The sequence below is a fragment of the Xenopus laevis genome, chromosome 7S (genome assembly GCF_017654675.1).
Source record: "Xenopus laevis strain J_2021 chromosome 7S, Xenopus_laevis_v10.1, whole genome shotgun sequence".
NCBI lineage: Eukaryota > Metazoa > Chordata > Amphibia > Anura > Pipidae > Xenopus > Xenopus laevis.
Window position 1 is genome coordinate 62,073,354 of NC_054384.1, and position 22,670 is coordinate 62,096,023.

A 22,670-nucleotide genomic window follows, 5' to 3' on the forward strand; every position below is an offset into this window, starting at 1 on the left:
AGTCGAATATCGAGGGTTAATTAACCCTCGATATTCGACCCATAGTGAATCAGCCCCTTAGTGTAAGGAACTGATTCAGATTAGTTAAGGCCTTGCTATTCTTTTGGAATGGTGAAAGTGTAAACAGTAATAAAGATTACCGTAGCTTGTTCTCAAATTTAGACTGATTGTATAAGTATGACCAAAGTTAAAAAAATACATCATACATCATGCGCATGCAGTATATACACTACATACAAATGTTCCTTTTAGTGTATTTGAATAATAGATCTCTGCTTATAAATCATTATTTAAAGACTCTCCATAATTTTTATTGAAATTAATATTAATTATTTCGCTAAATAAGACATAATTCACTAACTTAAAACCAAATTTAAAGGACATTTTGTTGGAATGTAGAAAATGTATATTGTATAATAACCGAACAGTGTTTAAAAAGCAACAAATATTCTCTGTACACTTTCCTTCAATATAGTAAATGATAATTCACTTATCTATACAGCCTTCTGGAAATGTTATTTACTACAGGATCCCATACCTGTACAGTCTATCATTTGTTAATTTTCTGTTTAAATTTTATTTTTTTACCGTTTGTAACTATAACCTTAATAACTAGGCACCAAACAATGATCCAGGCTGCCTATGTGCTGCTGCTTGTTTTTCTTCATAGATTAGAGAGTGTAGCTAATTCAGGTCCCAGAACACCAAGCCTATGAGCAGTTTAATCACTCTGCATTTGCTAGTTCCTGATTTCTTAGTTTCAATGTGGACAACTAAAAGAACTGAAAAACACAATATTGTAACAACAGTCAAGATGTGTTTAATTGCAACCCTCTCAGACTTGTCCTAATAGAGAATAAAAAAGACACTTATAAACTAATGGAAAGTAAAAGGATTAGGTTTTTGCTTAATAAAATATATAATCCTAAGAAAGTTTCTAATATACATTTCAATGCCTATAAAGTTATTCATAAATGGAACTGATATTGAGTAGTGTTTGCTTATCATTTTTCTTCTCTGAGTCTGACTACTAAAACACTGTAACACGTGTCAGTTCTCAGAAACTCTTCCCAGGTCATAAATGGGAACTGTTTTTGGTATGAAAATACTGGAAGAAGAAATGCAAACACATAGTTACATTTCATAGATCATTTGGTTTGAAAAAGAAAACCTATCAAGTTCAACTCCTCTGAATAAACCCCAGTGCACATATATATATACACATGCAGACCTATCAATACACTCACAAATTGGAGCTATTTATACCAATACCTATACTTATTTAACTGTAGATCTTAAGATCACTATTGACTTGGATATTATGCTTGTTCAAGAAGGCATCCAAGTCACTCTTAAAGGAGAAAGAAAGTCTGTTATCACTTGGAGGTGCCAAATGTTAGGCACTCCCAAGTGTTGCATTGACTTACAGTACCTGAAACCCCAGGATGGTGCTCCTATCAGCAGAAAACTGAACCGTGCCGGGGTTATACCAGTGAGCACCACGGAGATATCTTCTTCCTGCTTCCTCTGTCTTCACGTTGTTGCGCATGCGCAGTAGAACGAAAAAGCCGAACTTTAACTAAAAATTTGCCTATTTCATTCTACTGCACATGCGTTTGCCCTGGGAAATTTGAATAAAGAAGACGCCAGAAGAGGATCTCTCCATTGTGCTCATTGGAATAACCCCGGGGCGATGCAGTTTTCTGCCAATAGGAGCACCGGCCTGGGGTTTCGGGTAAGTCAATACAATCACTTGGGGGTGCCTTACATTTGGCACCCCCAAGTGCTAACAGTCTTTCCTTCTCCTTTAAAGGCATTAATAGAATCTTCCATCACAACATCATCCAGCAGGTCATTACACAATCTCACTGCCCTCACCATAACCACCAAATTCAGTTCTTCAAGTCAAGGGGGTGACCTCTGGGTCATTGATCTATTTTTTGGGAAAAAGCTCCAGCATTATCTGTCTATAATGTCCTCTAATATACTTGTTAAGTGTAATGATGTCCCCTTGCAAGCGCCTTTTTCTCCAGAGGAAACAACCCCAACTTTGACAATCTTTTCTCTTCAGTTGCTTTTACCAGTCTAATTACATGCCTCTGCACTCCCTACAGTTTTACACCATTTTCCTTCTTAAGGACTGAAGTCCAAAACTGCACTGCATATTCAAGATGAGGCCTTACCAGGGACCTATAAAGAGGCAAAATTATGTTTTCTTCCCTTGAGTTATTACCCTTTTTTATACAAGACAGTAGTGACACTGGCTAAATTTTCACAATTTATTAGCCACAAAAATACCCAAATCCTTCTCAATTAAAAACCCCAAACACACTGCCACTTACTATATAACTAGTCCTTGTGTTATTTCTACCAAAGTGCATAACCTTGCATTTATCAGCACCTTGCAGTAATCCACTGCACTGGTACCATTATTAAATGTTCCATTTACCAGCACTGTTTGTAATCTATCCTTCAGCCAGTTCTCTAACCAAGAACAAATACTATGGGGCCTATTTACTAACATTTGGATTTCTTTTTTTATTTCACAATTGATATTTCTTCTCTTTAAATTTGTATTTTTAAAACATTTTATGTATCAAAATTCTCATTTTAGTGGTTTTAGAGTTTTTTGAAACTTCGACTGAACTCACTTTCACTAAAATCACTAGTATCATAGAATTTAAATATAAAGGGGGTCATTTACTAAAACTCGATTTCTTCTCACTGTTTTGAAAAAAAAATTTGATCAAACTCCAAGCCCGAATCCCCTTAATTTATTAATAAACGTCTCAAAAAATTTGCATCAAAAAAATGTTCTAACAAAATCGAGCGTCAGTTTGAAAAGTGCAACAGCCCAAAACTCTTGAGAATCCAGAAGGTAAAACACATGTTCCAAAAGTTAAAGGGACCATCTGCCATTGACTTTTATATGATTTAAAATTAAAATTCTAATCAATTCCTAGCAGGGAACAAAATCCAAAAACCTATAAAATTCTGAATTGATTAAAATCAGTCTAGCTTCCATTGACTTCTATAGGGCCTTAGCAACTTTTACTTGGCAAATTTTGTGGATTTTACACTTAATAAATATTGAATTTTTAGAGCTTTTAAGAAAAAACACTACTTTTTCGAGATTCGTTGGAAAAAATGAAATTCGATTGTTAATAAATGGGCCCCAATAACTAAAAATTTGAGATTTATTAAATGTACAATCCACAAAAAACTCTAATACAAAACTTTGGCAAGTAAAACCAGTTGTGGTCCTAAAAAAAGTCAATTGAAACTGTGCTGACCCTATTAGACCATTTCTTAGCCATTCAGACTTTTTTTTTAGAGATTTTTGGATTTTTTCCGCTAGAAATTGTCCAAAAAAACTCTAATTTTCGAATGGCTTTACAGGTATCTCTATTTTTTAGCACATCATTCAGAGTTTTTTTTTTGTTTTCACTTATTGGATATTTGGATTTTTGGTTTTAGAGAAAATTAGTTTAATCCTGGTTTTAATACTACTAATACTACATACTTTAATAAATGTTACAGGCCAATTTACCTTAATGTGATCAGAAACCTTCTGTGTGGTTATCTGTGCTTTCACGAAGTCTAAGTAGATCACACAAACTGCCACCCCAGAGTCTAGTTTCTGCTTACAATCTCATAGAAAGCAGATAGATTAGATTGACAAGATCTATTGTCAGTGTCTAGGTTCCTGCTCACTTCCTCACATAAGCTAACAGAAGGCAATGATCTGGCATGATCTATTAATGCATAAAACCATACTTACACAATTGTATAGTATTGTTATTTGCAGTGTATTTCCGTATCCTCTAAAAAAATCTTTCCTATCATTGATGTCAAACTAGCAGAGCTATAGTTTTTTAGGCTGAGAACAGGATCCTTTTTGAATATTGGCACCATAGTAGAACATCATCACCATGCCAGCCCGTTAAAATTTAGTTAAGAGATTTTTGGCAATCATAGAGCTAAGCTATGGTAGTACTCTGGGATGAATACCATCCTTTTATTTACATGTTCTAGTGTTTTGTAGTGAATAGGGTCCTTATATTTGCATACAAATAAATAAATACTACCACTGATTCCCGGGGTATATTATTTGGTTCTTCATTGTATTGTTACCATACAGGGAGCCAATATCAACCAGGCAAGTGGAGCCACATTCTGCAAGTTTCACAAGGCAATATGTGATGTGCAGGCTTAGTCATGTAGCTATTTTGATGTTTCATTTGTTTGGTTTGTTGTTGTTTTTTCAGTTAACTCTCTGTCAATGTTGTCTAAAGGTGGCCATACACGGGCAGATTTTGTCTACTTATCAATACATTGATGAAACGTTTATGAAATGAACAATCATAAAATTTACAATCGTTCTGACCACATCATCCCAATAGTCAGTTGTACACAGGCTGGTGACAAAATCTGCATGTGTATGGCCATCTTAATACTGACACTAATTACTTTATTACCTCGAAGAAGCTCCCTTTTACATCTGACTAGTACAATCAGAATTCATGGATGCATACAGTCAGAATTGTATGTACATTTTAATGTTGAATGGGGCTATGTTTTCAATTTATTTTCTGATCACTTGCTAGTCAGTAGTCTTATGTGGAGTGTTGCAGAATATGCTGTCAGCTGCCAGAGTACGAGCTATCCAAATTAAAGGGAAAAAATGCCACTGAATTTATTAGATTGGATGATGAGTCTGAAGCAGCATTTGATGCAATGGGACCTCCTGTAATTCTTCTCAGAAATACATTCCATAAAAAATGTTTTCACTGTACTCTGACTCCCCCCCCAAGGCCTTTATTTTGCTAATTCATTATTCAGTCATAACAGGAAACATTGATCGACTTATGTAACTGTTCACCTCACTGATGGCTACATTCTGTATTTCTCTGAAATGCAATGCAGTCTCCACTATACCAAATGGGTTGAATACTATGGCTTTTAGTGGAAGTGCTTTCCTTGCTTGTTCTAAAGGGAATTTAGTAAATTGGACATAATTATCAACAAAGCTCTTGCCAAATCATGTTGATTATGAGCAGGATGTTTACTCCATTCATGCTGACCTTGCAGACAACCCCTTAAAGACGCAAGCCACTGAATCAAACTACATTAATACTGAACAGTCAGAATGCTAAATTCAGATTTCGATCATACCTTTTCACTGTAACTTTGTTTTTTAAAACACATCTATACACCTGTATTGTGCTTAACTAAATACAATTTTTATTGAATATTCCTTATTGTGGTTGATGCAGCTTGCTTATATAAACTATAAGAAAAGGCTCAGGATACACAGCAGATAACAGACAAGTTTTGTAGTATACAATGGGATGCTACATAGCTTATCTATTATTATGGCTACACAGTAGCTTCTTTATGTAAACTATAGTGGCATTTCTGAAGCAAACACCCCAGTTTTATCAGTACAGGGCAACACTACATTATTTATTCATTACACTATAATTTTTTGATGTTGCTGTTCCTTTAAGGACATCTATGCTAATGATTTTTGTGAACTACAGCCTGGACTAGTGATTAGACAATGTAGTGTCATATAAAGTTGACTGTAAAGACCAATTACTGTGTAATTATATTATTCTGCCATATAATGGCTGTATGTTATACTCCAGAGTGAACATTAGCCATGTTTCCCATGATTTTCTAAATCTGAGTGACACCAAATGATGTCATCTAGCAAACATCATATAGACTGAGCACTGCAGACATGAAAATTCCATAGTCTGGAAAAAAAAATTCTGTTATATTGAAGGGATGGGAAATACAGTGTTTTTCTTAGAATAAGTCATGATAAAACTATTTCTAACAGGGAACTACTAAAATTCACTCAGCATCCTGGTAGGAACCAAAACTGCTGCGGCGGGTAAGAACAACATTTACAATTTTTAAATAAAAAATATTAATTTAATAAAAATATTAAATAAAAATAAACTTTATTACATGATTCCTAGACTTACTCAGCCTTAAGGATATTATAAGTCACAGAAGAGTTCCTTGAGCACGAGTCACATGACTGGGGGCAGTTGGGAAACTGACAATATGTCTAGCCCCATGTCAGATTTCAAAATTGAATATAAAAAAATCTGTTTACTCTTTTGAGAATTGGATTTTGGTGCAGAAGTCTGCCGGAGCAGCACTATTAACTGATGCATTTTTAAAAAAACATGTTTTCCCATGACAGTATCCCTTTAAGATACAACGAGCCTCATTTGCTTTGTTTTGTTAGTCATAGTCTGCAATGCCAAAAATCAAACTGTGTTTACAATTCCCTTCTAGTTCCATGAAAAAGATGAAGAAGAGCTGAATGAGAAAAGTGAAAATGATTCGGGTATTATTGAGGAGCCCTTACTTACTGCAGATCAGGTAAGGCCACAGAGAGCTGAATTAACAAAAATGTTACTGTGAGCAGTTCTGTCTCATTCACTGCAAGTCAATAAGATATAATTTTACTCTCAGGAATTTATTAAATACTTGTACATAAAGTAACATCAAGAATTAGTAATCACAATCAGGAGTGAAGCTCCTCCTCTTATTTTGACTTTTGCTGCTGCTTGCAAAACTAAATCATACTGAGCAGTAAATGTACACGATGTATACAGTTTTATACTAATTCTACTTTCTGAATGTTAACATAAATCCCAAATTTCATCTACAATGTCAATGCAAATTCCAAAGATACAGAATCATGTACTTCGTTTGTCTAAAAATCAGCATATTACAATGTTGAAATATATAAAATAGATTTCTGTGGGTCATTTACTAAAGTTACACAAATATGTTTTGCTCACTTAAACATTCTCATAATACATTTTGATTCCTTGTGCTAGGAAAGTGTTACTAATCTGGGGGAACAGTGACACTTTAGAGACATCTAGTGGTGTTATGGGGGGTTAAATTATGTATGTAATGGAGATTCTCTACTTAAAATAAAGAAAAGTTGCAGCTGGTCTTAATGTTTTATCACGTTTTCTCACATTGATAAATCTATTGATTATCAGTATAATGTTGTACATGCATGGGTAAGCCTTAACTGTTAGCTAAAATCCATAAAAAAACAAAAAAAAATCAGCAAAACATAGATTATAGCAATACATGTTAAATAGGTACAAGCCAGCTTGTGGTACAGTGGGCAGGGTTTGGGCAGATTGTGGGCTGGGTTTGAGTAGATTATGGGTTGTGATTTAATTATAATGGGTTTGACTGGGTAGTTTAGGGGTGTGGGCATCGGTCTGACAATAATTTTTTTTGTCTCATTGGGCCTCATTCTACTTGTTGTCTGGGCCTAATTCCTGATTTTTGGTAGTGGGTGCATCAGTTCTAGTGTAACTGGTTAGTGACATGATCATGCCGAGTACAGAGTTTAGTTTCCATATGTAATAACAGGCACAAAGCTTACTCTGGTACAGAAAGCCAAACAGAGGCATATCAAGTAGTTCTAATACTACTTGGACCCGTACCCCAACAGCTCACACCAGTCACCTGGAGCATGGGGTCCGCTGAATGGTAGTTCACCGTTCCCAGCCATATGCTAAGTTAAAACTTTCCGGTTTACTCAAAGGGTGGCTAAAGGGGGAGGACCCTTCTAAAAATAACTTTGTAGGTGGTCCGGAACGATCAAGATATGCTAATGGCTCACACCCTGCCTGTTCGCACCCACAATTCCTCCAAGACCACCTCCACCCCACCGATGATGCCATGCACGTGATGATGGAAACTTTTCTCCACAAAAATGACACAGAATGGTTGAAAAAAATTGTCAAGCAGCAAAAAAAATTTGATACACTTCATCTTGCATGACAAAATAATTTGACACCGATACATTTCAATGCATTTTGGTGCATTTTTGGCGAAGCAAAACGGGTCGGATTGGCCCATCACTTGCAACCCACCCCGTCTTCCTGCTCCATTATTCACTGGCTCGCTTCCTGTCTCACTGGTTATCTCAATCTGGTGCACACATGCAAAGTGACATCACATGTATCTAGTGGTTGAAATAAGTGCTCAGTTGTGTCTACAGTTTGTACAGTCAGGGGACACACATTTAAGGGACACAGACTAGTGTGCTCCAGAACTAGAGCCCAAGCTTGCTGCATTATAATCTATTTTTTAACTATGTAACTGTGTAAATTTAACCAACCCCCTATTCCACCCTAGCTAGGTAGCTACCCTGCCTACATCTAGAGCATCATTAAACCCAAAATTGTCATGCCTCATCTGCAATTGCATATGAATACCAATCCACAGCCACCTCTGTCAATAAAAGCACTTGCATTGGGCTGAGAAACACACTTAAAAAATAAATCATGTTAGCTTGTCCAATGAATGGTGATCTCTTCAAAGCTGGGTCCAGGTTTTTAAAAACATTTACAAATTCAGGCTGTTCAAAGACAAAAAATAATCAAAACAAGATGACGCAGATAACATTTTGTACCACAACATTACTGTCTCACAAACATTACCAAAACTCATCAGTAGAGGCCTATGTAACTGAATGTAATAGTGGTAAAATTCCACTATTATTTATATCAACAATTCTTTCTTCTTTCACCTGATTTAATGTGCATTCGTACAGCGGTGCTGCAAAGCCCTGTTTGTTTGAGATTCATTTTTCTTTATGTCGTTGCTGCGACGTGTGCCGCATTGAGAATGTTCTTTACAGACAGAGCAGCCCTACTGCCTTATATATTTAAACTGGCGTGTGTGAAGGTGGAAGCTCGCATACAGAATGATTTAATGTCCGAGCGGTAGAACACGATTTATTTTATATAGCAACTCATAACAGGCGCTTATTAAATAAAGAGTGCAATAGCTGTCAAACAAAAGGGAAGAGAACATTTACAAATAGGTTTTATGACAAATAAGTGTTACATGCCTTTAGCCGGGGATACACAATATTTAAAGCATATGTCCCCTTATAATTTTGTGTTTTATTTTGTCATATATTCACCAAATAAGTCACACGCTAGGAGAGATTCATTTTGTTTTATTATCTCTGGCAAATACAGTATCAGTTTATTTATGAGCACATTATGTTGACAAACACGTAACAAAGGTTACCAGTGTAATAATTATTTCAAAGAACCTAGCACATCAATTTTTTTTATAGTGCCTCGGAGAGGCAAACCAATTCTTCCAAGGCATGTAAATAAATAAATAAATATAAGAACTAATGACGCAGGATTTATGTCAGTGTTGCTATGGATACGGTACTAGGTTGGTATTACCAGCAAGAGAATGGAGAGGATCCCAGATGTATATATTGGATAACAGGAGACTTATTTCTTTAGTGCCAGTGGTACTATTATTTTTTACAATAATTTTTATATATATATAAAAAAAAAAGATATTCCCACTGTCAATCAATAATTTACCTAATGAACCACATTGCATTGCAGGCGAGTCATTCTGATCATGAAACAGCAATGATTATAATGAGGCTACAAGCTCTGGTGTTCCCTGTATAACGTTATTCTGGTGAGCAATAATCAGCTCTAAATTGCAGTTCCTGATAGCTGAGACTGCTGAATGAAACACAGCAATACCATGCAGTAATTGCAAGCTATGCAATAAACTAGATCTCAAAACATTGGGCTTTCTGGAATAATGGACCTTTGCAAGGTTACTTAACTCGAAAGCATGAAGGAGTCTGTAGTAAATTTCACTGTGATTTGGGGAAGATTCAACCATACCCCTAATGTAACAGTGACAACCATAATCATTTTCTGATTCACAGCCCCTGTAACCCAGTATTTTCATGGCACAGTCGGGATAATTGGAAACAGATTGGGATTAAACTTTATTGCTAAAATATAACAAAGAGCTCTTAAAAAATGCTATTACTTTATGTACAATTAGTACATAATTTATGTATTATTTTTTTATGTGACAGTGTGCTAAATTTGGTCTCATCTCAAAGTAAAGATACAGATTGTGTTTGGGAGATTTGCAGTCCTTGATGTTGTTACCATGACTCTTAACTCATGACTCATAACGGTTACCCATTAGCTGTATACGTAGGTGTATAGTCGCTACATTATTTTCTTTCAGTAGTGTCTCCTTCAATTGATAGATGCTTGCGCGATTTCCACCACTCTATAATAGCCACCACCATGTTTTTTTTGTCTAGTTCCTTCTTGAGAAGGAACGATGCTATGTCTTCCTGAAGCTAAAAATGCGATTGACGGGTGTTGTGGATTGCAAGCAATCTCGTAGCGCTCATACAGTAGCTGCCTGTTGAAGATCATCTCTGTGCATGCCCCAATTCCCTGCAGGGTTAGATTATGCTGAATTGTGGCCTTGTTCTTAGTAAAGATCAGTGCCATAAGAGTATATTAGTGTAAAGTAATCAACATATTTTGCCAAATAATATTCTGCTACACCAAAATGATTGTAAATTAAAGTAATTGAAGAGCACTAAAAAAAAGGATATTCTGTGTAGGCATTTCAGATAAGATAAGTTGATTGATGCTTTCCTTGCCTTTTAATTACTCTCTTTTCTAAGTCATATGTTTTAACCTATAACTTACTGTAACTTTCTCTTGCGCTTAGCTATCCCAATAGTTACATATTAATTATTTCATTTTGGTTGAAGATGCATTAAAGGCACATTTTCGTCAAGTTAAACCCCTAAAAATAAACCCCAGTCCACAAATAAACACACAGAGTCATGTACAATATACAAACATACCTACAAATATATTTACAAACCTAGGGGGCAGATGTATCAAGGGTCGAATTTCGAGGGGTTAAATCCCTCGAAATTCGACTAGGGAATCGAATCGAATAGGGAATTCGGGCGAATTTACGGTGAATAGTCGAATGGGCGAATATTCGCCCGGCGAATAGTCGCACGATCGAATATTCGATCAAAGGATTTTCCTTTGGGACTATGGGACTTTCCCATAGGCTTTTAAAGCAATTCGGTAGGTTTAATCTGGCGAAGTAGGCAGTCGAATGATTTTTAAAAGAGACAGTACTTCGACTATCGTATGGGTGAATAGTCGCATCGTTTTTTTGCTCTATCTATTCGAATCATTCTACTCGAATTTACGCCAATTCGATAGTCGAGGAGCACAAAAAACTACTAAAAATTTGAATTTTTTTTCCTCAATTCATTCACCCGAGCTTGGTGAATGTGCCCCCTACTGTATTCTAAACTAACTGTAGATCTAAAGATCACTGTAGCCTTGGGTATTACATTTTGGCCAGGAAGTCACCCAAGCCACACTAAATGGTATTAATAGAATCTACCTTCATAACATTATCTGGCAGGGCATCACACAAACTCCCTGCCCTTGAAGTGAAGACTAATCGCAGCGACTTTTCTCCCCGAATGCCTCCCCTCACTCTGCGCCTGGATAAAATGAAAAGTCGCCAGCGCTAATTACACACGGCGATTCGTTTTCCGAAGTTGCCTCACAAGGAAACTTCGGGCGACTTCGGAAAACGAATCGCCGCGTGTGATTAGCGCAGGCGATTTTTCATTTTAGCCACGTGCAGAGCGAGGGGAGGCATTCGGGGAAGATTGGTCGTGGAAAGTTGCGGCGATTAGTCGACAGGCGACTAAATCTCCCCAAATCGCCCAGTGTGTCCCAGCCCTCAAAGGAAAGTCCAGTTCCTCATATCTAAAGGGGTGGCCTCTAGTTCCTTGATCTTTTCTATGTGAAAAATATTCCCTGTTATCTGTCCTCCAATGTAATTGTACACATTACCATGTAGTGTATTAAATAGTATTTAAGTTGTATATAGTAGAATTAAGTTTAAAGCAATTGGAATTTTTTGACTTTTCCAGTTTGAACATTTAAAATGTACTGTCTTCAGTAAATCCTTGATGCCTCTACCTCCTGAAACTTCATAAATTGACACTATCACTCTGGAGAACCGGATCAATCAAACTGTGATCCTTTTTTTGTAAAATCGCACTACATGTTTCAGATCAAAAGATCCTTCCTTGGGTGCTTGTGTTAACCTCCTGAAGCTCCTCACTGCTGTTTACTTAAGGGCAGATTTATCAAAGGTTGAAGTGAATTTTTGAAGTAAAAAACTTCGAATTTATAAGTAATTTTTGGATACTTCGACCATCAAATAGTCCAACTTCGAATCAAAGTTGAAAAAAAACGTCAAAATTCGAATATCGAAATTTATCATATAGTGTCTCTTTAAAACATAAACCTCGACCATTCGCCTATGGGGTACCTCCTAGAACCTATATGGAGGCAATTGGTGGAGTTTGAGAGATCAAAGTTTTTAGGGGGTAAAACTTCGAAGCAAAGTAGATCGAAGCCGATATTCCTTCGATCGTACCATTCGAAGTAGGCTGAATATGGACCACTTCGACCCCCAAAAACCTCTATTCAGTTGGTCTTTTTGAATTCGAAAATTCGAAATTTTTTTAACTTCGAACTTTGAACCTTGATAAATATGCCCCTTAATGTAGCATGCCTTTTCATTTCTCTTTTAACTTTGTTTAAGCTCTCAATTCCACATTATAGTAGTTTTTTTGTATTTGTAGTTTTGTAGTGTGGTGGACTTCTATAATTTAAAAAATACTTTTTTTGGCCCAAGGTTATAGAGGAAATTGAAGAAATGATGCAGAATTCTCCAGATCCAGAAGAAGATCTTGATGATGAGGACCATGACACTGAAATTATGTGTTCACATTCTGACTCAGTTCTCCTTCAGGAGATGCAAGCTTTGAGTCAGAATTTTAACAATAATTGGTCTACTGAAGGTAAGCAATACATCAAGTTTCTAAAAAAATGGTTTTAATGGCCAGGATCCTCAAATAAAAACGACATATTGTACAGGCATTATAATATGTTCTGTATAATATACATATTTTCTCATCACTCACCTGTTGGTATCATCTTTTTAAGAACACGTTTCTCTGGACTGTTGCTTTTATAACTTGTTGTTATTCTGCTTAACACATCCCGCATCCTCTTTTATTCACAAATTTTTTTAATTCACCAAAATTTTTGTTTTCTTTTATCCCCATTCATTAAAGGGCATGTAAAGGCAAAAAAATAAAATCCCATTTTTACTTTCTTTAATGAAAAAGAAACCTATCTCCAATATACTTTAATTAAAAAATGTGTACCGTTTTTTTATAAGAAACCTGACTGTATGCAGTGAAATTCTCCCTTCATTTACTGCTGTGGATAGGAATTGTCAGATGGTCCCTAACTGCTGAGCAGGGAAACAATCATACTTATGAACAGCAGGGGGAGCCCCCACCTTACTTCCCAGCCATGCAGAACTCAAGCAGCTTTGTTTATGATGATCCCTAAGCAGCCCAGACCACACTGAGCATGTGCCCAGTCTTAGTTTTGCAAAGATGTTTAACAATGTTACAAGATGGTGACCCCCTGTAGCCAACTTTGAAAGCATAAATTATTTCTTTGATTAGGCTTGTGGTGCAGTAAGTTCATGTTTATATTTAGTATACAAAATACAACATTTCTAGCCTTATTCTATTTTAGACTTTACATGCCCTTTAATTCATGTTCCTTTTCATCTTTAGGAATTTTCTCCTATTTCTCTGTTCTCAGTTTTCCTTTTTTTTGGCTTTTTTACCAGTCTCCCATCACATCTCAGCTTAAACTTGATCTTTCCACTACCGTTCATTTTCATCTTTATCTCTTCTTTCAAGCTTTTTTTCAAGCTGGTTTTATTTAATTTGTTTTATCTCATAGCACATTTTTGTTTTTTAATCCTTTTGAAAAGAAAGTCTTTTGTCACCTTCTTCTTTCTCTCCTTTATTTTACCCACAACACAATTCTACAAGGACAAATTATGCAAAAAAAATTGACTTTGACATTTTGTGATTCAGTAAGTAGAAAGTCGTATTCTGGTGTGCAGTATACTGTATGTGGTTTCGAGAATGACCAGGCAGGTCTTTCTTTTTTTTAATAGAATGATGGTCGGGAAGTTTTGCAAGTTGTGTTGCATGAATTTTTTTTAACCATTTTGAATTTTCAATATTATATTTCTGCATAAACATGAACTTAAATGTGATCTGTTTTTTACACAAGGTCTAAATATACAGTAGGTAATGAGAACAAGGTTAAAACAATTAATCAAAAACATTATACTTGTTCATTTATTTATTGAAAAAGTGATGTGGAAAAAGGATTCTCAGTTCATTTAAAGGGGAATTTAAAGATGATGTTTTATTCCATCTGATGATACTCAGGCCCTGTCATATTTAAAACATAACTCTGGGTCTTCACAAAACAGGTTTGTGTAAGTATGACATGGCTTGAACAAAGGAGATGCACACCAGGCTAGACAAGTTAGCAAAACTATTTCTAAAACTCTGCCAGTCAACCATGAGGCATAATGTATAGAATTGGACAGTGGTTAACCAACAAAGATCAAACCAAGAGTAAGGTCTGTGACACTCCATGAGATTTCAACCCCCAGCTAAAGAACACTGGAAAAACATTGGCCTTCTGGCAGGGTTGCAAGAAGAAAGCTACTACTATCCAAATGAGACATTGATGTCTGTCTACAGCCAACCATTTGGAAGCGAGGATGCTACTAGAAAAATGCTCTGTGGATGGGTGAGACTAAAACAGAATTGCTTGGCTTGAATAAGAGGAATTGTGTTTTGTAAAAGGCAAACACTTACATTCCAGCATAGAAAACATTTGTCATCTGTAAAATATGGTGGTATCAGTATTACGGGTCTGCTTTGTTGCCTTTGTACCAGGATGGCTTGTCACTATTATAGCAAGACAACCATAAACACACAAGACTATGTGCCACAATGGTTAAAGCAGAAAAAAGCTAATCTTTTAAAATGGCCAAAGCAAAGTTCTGGCCTTACTCCTATAGAAATCTTATGTTAATAACTGAAGTGAAAAGTTAAGGCAAAGAATGAGCTAAAATTCCCTATAGCCAATATGCAGGACTAATCGACATTGATTTAGTTGGAATTATTGCTTTCCAAGGGGGGATATTTGTTACTCTATAAAGGAGATGGTCACACACTTTTGCCACACACAAATTTGTCAGTTTGGATCATTTTGCTCAATATATAAATGAACAAGCATAATCTTTTTGACGAATTTATTTAATGGGGTTGTCATTGTCTATTTTTATGACTTGCATGAAAAACAGATAATGTTTTCAATTAAAATGAGGTGGCTTCATTTATAGGTGTATAATCCTTTCAACAGGTCTGTTGCTCATTTATTGTGCTATTTCCAGCAGGTCTTCAGCATATGACCAGTATGGAATTGTCAGAACTTCTGGACAGGGTTGAACGAGCCATATGTGATTATTCAGAGGAGTTGGTACAACAGTTAGCTCGACGAGATGAGCTAGAATTTGAGAAGGAGGTGAAGAACTCCTTTATCACTGCTCTGATTGAGGTGCAGAATATACAGAAGGAACACAGGGAGTTGGTGAAGAAGAAGAGAAAAGATAAAGGAATGAGTTTGCACATTAGTCGTGCAGAGAAAAACGGGCAGATGCCAATGAAGGTACGGGCTATTTGAATATACAAGATTGATAAAATGCACCTAAAATTCTGCGCACCCTGGGATCTTAACCCACATCTACTCCTTGTAACCTCTTGTCCTTTATTGTAATATCAATGTGTACACTATTTGAATTTTTGTTAGTACCAATATTTGAGTTATTTTCTTCTGGGATGTAATTATTTACTTTAAATGTTGTGGCTTCTCTGACTTATATTTTGTAATTGCTGCTAATTTCTTTGTAAATATGAGTTATAAAAAGTACTTATACAGTATATGTTTAACTTTCTGTAGTTACACAAATGATATGTGAAAATTTCCAAGAATGCACATGATTCAGTGCTTACCTGTGATTCCTAAACACAAATATATGTTTACCATGAAAATTCTCCTGTTACTTTGTAAGTGCTGCGCAGTGTTTACAAAGTATATGTAGAAGGCTTTTATGATGTAGCAGTTACAGGTTTAGCTTTCGCAGGAAGTTCTATAGAAGAAACTAGACATGATAATTAAAAAAATGGAAGCTGAACATTTATTTATCAACATCTTAGAATTGATTAGAAAATATAAAAACAAGGAGAGGACTACAACAGCAGACTATATGGAAGCCTGTTATGAAAGAACTCCTTCCAATTCTAACCTTAAATAAACAGATTATTGAGCATCAAAGATCTGTACCTACAATGATGCCCCAGTAGGTCCCCATCTTCTTTTCTACTAATTCACTGCATGTGCTCTGTGTTGATGTCACTTACTGAGCTTAGGGACCAATGCACAATATATTGAATATACTGTATCTAAGAACTGTTCCTATGCATTAATAATATTTCAATATCGTTTATTCTTTCCATAGCGTTTCAGCATTGAAGGACTCTCCAATATTCTTCAGTCAGGGATCAGACAGACCTTTGGAAACTCTGGAAATGATAAGCAGGTATATTTCCCTATCATACTACATGTCGCAAGCAAATGCTTTAACCTATAACATTTAAACTGATTTAGAGAGGGTTCCCATGAGTACATAGTATACAGTATTCTGATTGTACTGAACTGATATAGAGAGGACAGGTATAATTTCTCTTGCTTTTAACCTTGTTCATGCCTATGTTGCTCCATCATTGAAACCCAAAGCACACCAACAAATACAATGGGGCTCCTTAATGAACGCTTATGCTAAAAGTAGTATATGGAAAAATGTGAATTTCTTTTTTGGTGAGAGCCCTCTGCCTTCACTGGCCTCTTCTATTCCTGTAAAAAATTAAGTAGATAGCTACTTAAATCAGGTGCAATTATTCAGGGCCTTTTTATGAAGCCTCAAATTTTTCTGGTCGAGTTTTAAAGGGGGAAAAAATTAAAGGGAAAAAAACCTTCAAATTTCCAAAGATTTATTATGCTCCAAAACTGCTAAAAATCCGAAAATACTCCAGCTAAAACCTGTTGGTCATGTAGAAGTCAATGGCAGATCGCCCCTTTAACAATTGGAACATGTTTTTTGCCTTCACGTTTCGCTATAGTTTTGGGCTGTTTATGATGGTTTTCATTTGATAATCCAAATTATTAGATTTTTTTGGGCAACAACTTGAAAAAGTCAAATTTTTGGAGCGTTAATTTAAAAAAGTCACACAATTTGAATGCATGCTCGATTTTGTTGCAACTTTTTTTAACAATTTTTTGAGAAACATTTTTTGCAATTTCAGGGCATTTGGGTTTGGGAGTTGGTCGGAAAAAGTTGAGTTTTAGTAAATAACCCCCTCTGTTATTTCCAGCCCTCTTTTTTTTTTAAATCCAAGTTTGTTCTGTAAATTGATGCTGGTCTCTGCTGGAACTCTTTAAGGGTAGTGGTAGCTTTAGGGTTACTCTGAATCATGGGGTGCACTTTTTACAATTTCAGAGAGTAGGCAGGAAGTATTTGTGCTGAGCACAACTATGAGGATAAAAGGAATGGCTTTAGATGAAAGGACCTTTAAAGCTTGTCATTTATGACAGGTGTGCAATACTATCAAAAATGCCCCCTATAGTGTTTCAGTATATTTTTTTAATATATATTTTCTATTCTTTTAGTATCTCAACACAGTGATACCATATGAAAAAAGAGGAACCCCTCCATCAGTTGAGGACCTGCAGATGCTTACCAACAGTAAGGCCCTTTAGCACATGCATAATAGCTGTTGTGTCTTTTTTATGAGAACAATTCCTAGCATGCACCACATTTTCACTAAAAAGATGATTCCTTTCAAATGTTTAAATTGCTTACTTTGCTCATATTCCTTATTTTCAGTCTTGGTCATGACTCTGCACATGCCCAACCAGATGTGATTGAAGTACAATAGCATATATACTGTATGTATCTGTATGTTGATGCTGGCAGGCAGGTGCAGTGCTGCTGGAAAATCAACCACATTGCATTGTGTCCTGTGGTGCAGGACTGTACCTCAATAAGAAGTATCATTAGGAGAGATGCTACCTTTCTATGGGAATATACTATTAGGCTGTCAGAATCTTAGCCTTTCTTAGAGAACCTGTTTTTTCCACAAAGCCGGTCATACAGTGTATAGCCACAAATGAAACAAAAAGATCGACTTCTTTTGTAGTTGGAGAGACCCTTGGAAAAAATAAAAATACAGCCTAAAACGTATAGATTTGCAAAATTTGCAAATGAGCCCCGCTATGCAATGCACCACCCTCCAAGTGCATACCACCAGCAATCCCTTTACCAGTAATGCATGCCAGTGGGATTGGCCTTTGTTCATTTGTACACACCCCTTTACCCCCCTTCATTAATTACACCACTCGGAAAGAAGTTATGGCTTGCTAAAGTCTTGCTAAAATTGCAAAACATATTTATTGCAGTTGTATTGTGCAGATTGAAAGAACGTTCAATACCAGCTCTTTGTCTCTCCTCTTCATTGCAGTATATGTTGGTCTGTGTCTGCTGCCAACTCTGCCAGACAAAGTGCCATGGGGGGTTACACAAATGGACACCTTCATTGGGCCAGCTCTGTTTCATTTGCTGACATCCAATCCAATTTATTCTGCTTTTGATTTCTCTCACTTTACACCAGTCTTTTTCCATCATTAGCCAAGCAAGCGCCCATTTCAATTACTCTTTTATCTTTATCTTTTACTCTTTTATCTTTTTAGTTTACTAACTGCAAATACTGTATATTAACATCATTAATACCATACCTTATGTTCTTCAGTACTTTATGCCATGAAGGAAGACAGTGAAAAGGTTCCAATGCTTTTAACTGACTACATTTTAAAAGGTAAATACTTTTTATTTGCTTTAATCAAAGTTTTCAGTGCCCAACAGTTTACAGTATTTGTAGATCCTATTAGGGGTCATTTATCACTAGGAAGACAGTGTGCAAAATGTAGACAATGGCCATATTTTTGCACTTTGCATACTGCCTTCCTGGCTTTATTTTGAAGCTCAAAGACCTAAGGACCTCCTATGTGTATTCAGCACTGTTTGCATTTAGCAGTGCTGTATTTATAAGGGACTGGCAGGGGGCATGTGGGGTGTGCACTTGTACCCCTTAGTGCTATTGCACTTTTGCCATGAGTATTCATAAATGCAAAAAAGGAACTGTTGTTGTAATATGATATCACTGAGACTACTAATAAAGTTAGGAGATGTTTTCAACTTTCTGTGGGAAGATAATTCACTCTTCATTTTGGGCACACAGGGATGGATAACAGTGAGCTGAACTGAAATGTATTAGGCACTTGGATGACCTGTAATTGCACAGGCTGCACTCCATTGTACAATGCCACATTGCACTAAAATCCAGCTATTCTTCTACCTCCCAACTGTCCCATTTTTCTATGGACAGTCCCGATTTTGACAGCTCAGCCTGCAGTCCTAGATTCTTATTGAAATATCCTGAGTTTCTCTTTGGTCTCCTGCACTGATGCCAGGAAAAGATATGAAATTTCTAAAGTTAAATTAAATAAGAGGATTTTTGGCAGAGAGTGGCAGAATATTTTGTCCCTCTTTCCATTTTTAAAAAATGTTGGGAGGTATGGTCTTGTGGGGCACCCAAACTTTAGCTAGTTACATTGTTATAAAATGGGGGATTTTTTAAAATTGTATGTCTGAGATGGATTCTTTGTGGGTCCCTGTTTAAACTTGCAGAGCAAACAGGCAAAATTGCGGGTCAGTCGTTTTTTGTAGAACAACTTAATATCAAAAATGGCTGAAAGATATGTTGTGATAGATTTTTTTGCCGATTATTTTCACATTCAGTAAAAAGTGGTTTGAGCTAAGCAGAATGAAAATCTTGAAACACTGTGAAAGGGTTTATTTAGTCCATTACGCTGAATATGCAATGTTTTTTAATCAAAGAGGCAGAAGACTAAAAGCATTTTCAGAATTGTTTTATTCACTGCACTGAATGTGCCCAGCTAAAAACATACAGTACATTATCTTAATGAGTGCTTTTTTGTTTGCTTCTAAATAGAGGCTGATGATTACTGTATTATTTATTTGATTACATAGAGTAATTTCCTTCTCATTTGACTGATGACTTTTAAAGGACATGTAAACCCCCTCCACAAAAATGTAATCAGTGAACAGCCTCTTTGAAATCTTTAGATAACTGCCTCTCACCCCTTAATCATGTAGAAATCCTTCTACTCCTTTAACCCACTCGGCCCTCTCCCTCAGGAATTAACTTTGGCTGTTGAGTTATGAGCATGCTCAGTTCTTCTCAGCTCAGATTACTAAACACACCTTCCAGTCTAACAGCCATTGAAGAGATAGCATTATCATTATCATTTACATGTCCTTTAAGGACAAGATAGACTAGCATTTATGTATACAATCAAATGCTGTAGATTGATCAAGGAAATTGTAGCTAGAAATAAGAAATATTGACAAGAAAAGTCATAATAAGCTCCAGACATCTACTGCCAAATTAAAATACATGCAATAGATTATGAAATTAATACTACCCCATTTTTATTGTGCCATAACAAAATGCACACCCTGTAGGCAATACTATTTGCCTAGTAATGTAAATGGGACTTTCTACATGTTTTGATGTAGACTGTATAGCGTGTGAGTTGACCTGAGCAAAACAACACTAAAGAGTGAAGAAGCCTTGGCCTTAGCAAATATGGATGATCTCCATCCTTCCCCCTTATTCCATCCAAACCCCACCCTCTTCCATGGAAGCCGGTTAAAGGGGTGGTTCACTTTTCAGGTAACTTTTAGTATGTAATAAAATGGCTAATCCTGAGCAACTTTTCAATTGGACTTCATTTTTTTATTTTCGATAGTTTTTGAATTATTTGCCTTCTTCTTCTTCTGATTCTTTCCAGCTTCCAAATGGGGGTCACTGACCCCATCTAAAAATCAAATGCTCTGTAAGGTTACAAATGTATTGCTATTGCTACTTTTTATTACTCATATTTCTATTCAGGTCTCTCCTATTCATATTCCAGTCTCTTATTCAAATCAGTGCATGGTTGCTAGGGTAATTTGAACCCTTGCAACCAGAACTGCAAACTGAAGAGCTGCTGAATAAAAAGCTAAATAACTAAAAAACCACAAATAACCAAAAATAAAAAACAATTGCAAATTGTCTCAGAATAACACTCTCTACGTCATACTAAAAGATAGTTTAAAGGTGAACAACCCCCTTAAGGACTTTCATGAGAATAATTAAAGAACATAATAAGATGCAATTTTTCTTATCAGGTTACTCTGCTGACTGAACTCTACTGACTGAATGTATTGGAATCATATCAAAATTCTGGCTTATCGTGATATTCTTGGTAATTTTAAAACTAATCCAAATAGCCTTCTTTATTTTAATTTTCAAGCTCTATAATAGTTTGCATATTCACACTGCAGGGGATGTAGGTAAGGACAGAAGAAGTACTGTAGGTAAGGTCATAGGTAGCTACAACACATGCGAAAAATATTGAAATATGTCATTTTTGATTTTATCTATAGCTTCTTGAGCCAAGTTCATTAAAGTACATAGGGAGTATTCGACCCAGCTTGAGGGTTTCACTTTCAATGAGTCAGACAAATATCTGACTAAACTTATCCAAATGCTGATATCAAAATATTGTAGACTTGTTCTTTCATTCAGATATGTTTATCAGTGCTTCTCAACAGGCTGCGACACCCATGTTTATTGCACAAGATTCCAAATGTATAGACGACAATACCCATAGAGCACAACATGTTTCATAGCATCGAAGTGTGAATATTGCAGGAATGTCATGCACTACATGTTTTGGTCTATAAGCCTTCCTCATGTGCATAAATGAATTCACACAGCAAACAAGCATTTAAACCATTCACCCCAACAAGTTTTACCCACTCCGTGGTGTGACCAGGTACATCGATTATCATGAGACCAAATGCGCACTGCCATCTAGTTGTATACTCCCTAATTGCACCTTCTTGTAACAAGTAAATTCTTATGATACATATTGTTTACCGTATATACAAGTGTATAAGCCGAGTTTTTCAGCACCCAAAATGTGCTGAAAAAATTGACCTCGGCTTATACTCGGGTAAGTATGGTACAATGATAGAAAAACCTATTGTAGATGAAATACGGTAGAAGGCAGAAGACAGCTGCCTCACCGGTAAATTTGCAGAGAACTACCGGTATTAGAAACTTTCTGAGCACAAGGGGGAGAGAGGAGAGGAGGCGCCGCCATGAGCGATGCATGCTGGGAAATAAAGCGACATGGGGGCGCAGCTTGAATTCCAAGATCCCACGGAGTGTGAAAGTCTGAGGTAACCCCTCTCCCTGCAGTCCGTCCCTCCCTCAGCCTGCGTCAACACCGCTGCCGCCTCCCAGGGATGAGGTAAGGGGCTGGCAGGAGGCGAGAAAGCGAGGAAATTGCAGGCTCCCAGTTTCCAGGAAGATGGACAGCTACCCTCCCGCCACCTTTACCGACCCGCTGGTTCCTGCGTTCCCCGCAGCCTGGGCCTATGAACGGAGCGCCGCCGGGACCCAGGTAAGAGCAGGCACACAGCAAAGTCCTACGACTGGGGCCTTTTCTTTCTAAACAAGCTAACAGTACAGGGAGCGGCTTAAAAGAGTGCGGTGGTAGCAACAACCACTACAGGCCGGGGATCCTCCCTCACTTGCAGGCCTGAGCAACCCTCCAGGTGTT

General features: G+C 36.6%; 1 protein-coding gene across 4 annotated transcripts in view; it reads left to right on the forward strand.

Annotated features, from left to right (window-relative positions):
• The window catches only part of fez1.S (fasciculation and elongation protein zeta 1 S homeolog), a 41,672-nt gene that overhangs the window by 15,870 nt on the left and 3,132 nt on the right, over nucleotides 1-22,670 (forward strand). The window contains exons 4-10 of one of the 4 annotated variants that reach the window (XM_041571314.1): nucleotides 6,316-6,402; nucleotides 12,604-12,769; nucleotides 15,256-15,527; nucleotides 16,378-16,458; nucleotides 17,586-17,661; nucleotides 18,725-18,790; nucleotides 20,575-20,601. In XM_041571314.1, coding sequence (XP_041427248.1) covers nucleotides 6,316-6,402; nucleotides 12,604-12,769; nucleotides 15,256-15,527; nucleotides 16,378-16,458; nucleotides 17,586-17,661; nucleotides 18,725-18,790; nucleotides 20,575-20,600 — 774 coding nt within the window. In that variant the 3' untranslated portion in view covers nucleotide 20,601. Of the gene's footprint in view, nucleotides 1-6,315; nucleotides 6,403-12,603; nucleotides 12,770-15,252; nucleotides 15,528-16,377; nucleotides 16,459-17,585; nucleotides 17,662-18,724; nucleotides 18,791-20,574; nucleotides 20,602-21,228; nucleotides 21,306-22,670 lie in introns of those variants that run through there. The other 3 variants (XM_041571313.1, XM_018227738.2, XM_018227737.2) reach the window with 3 other exon arrangements.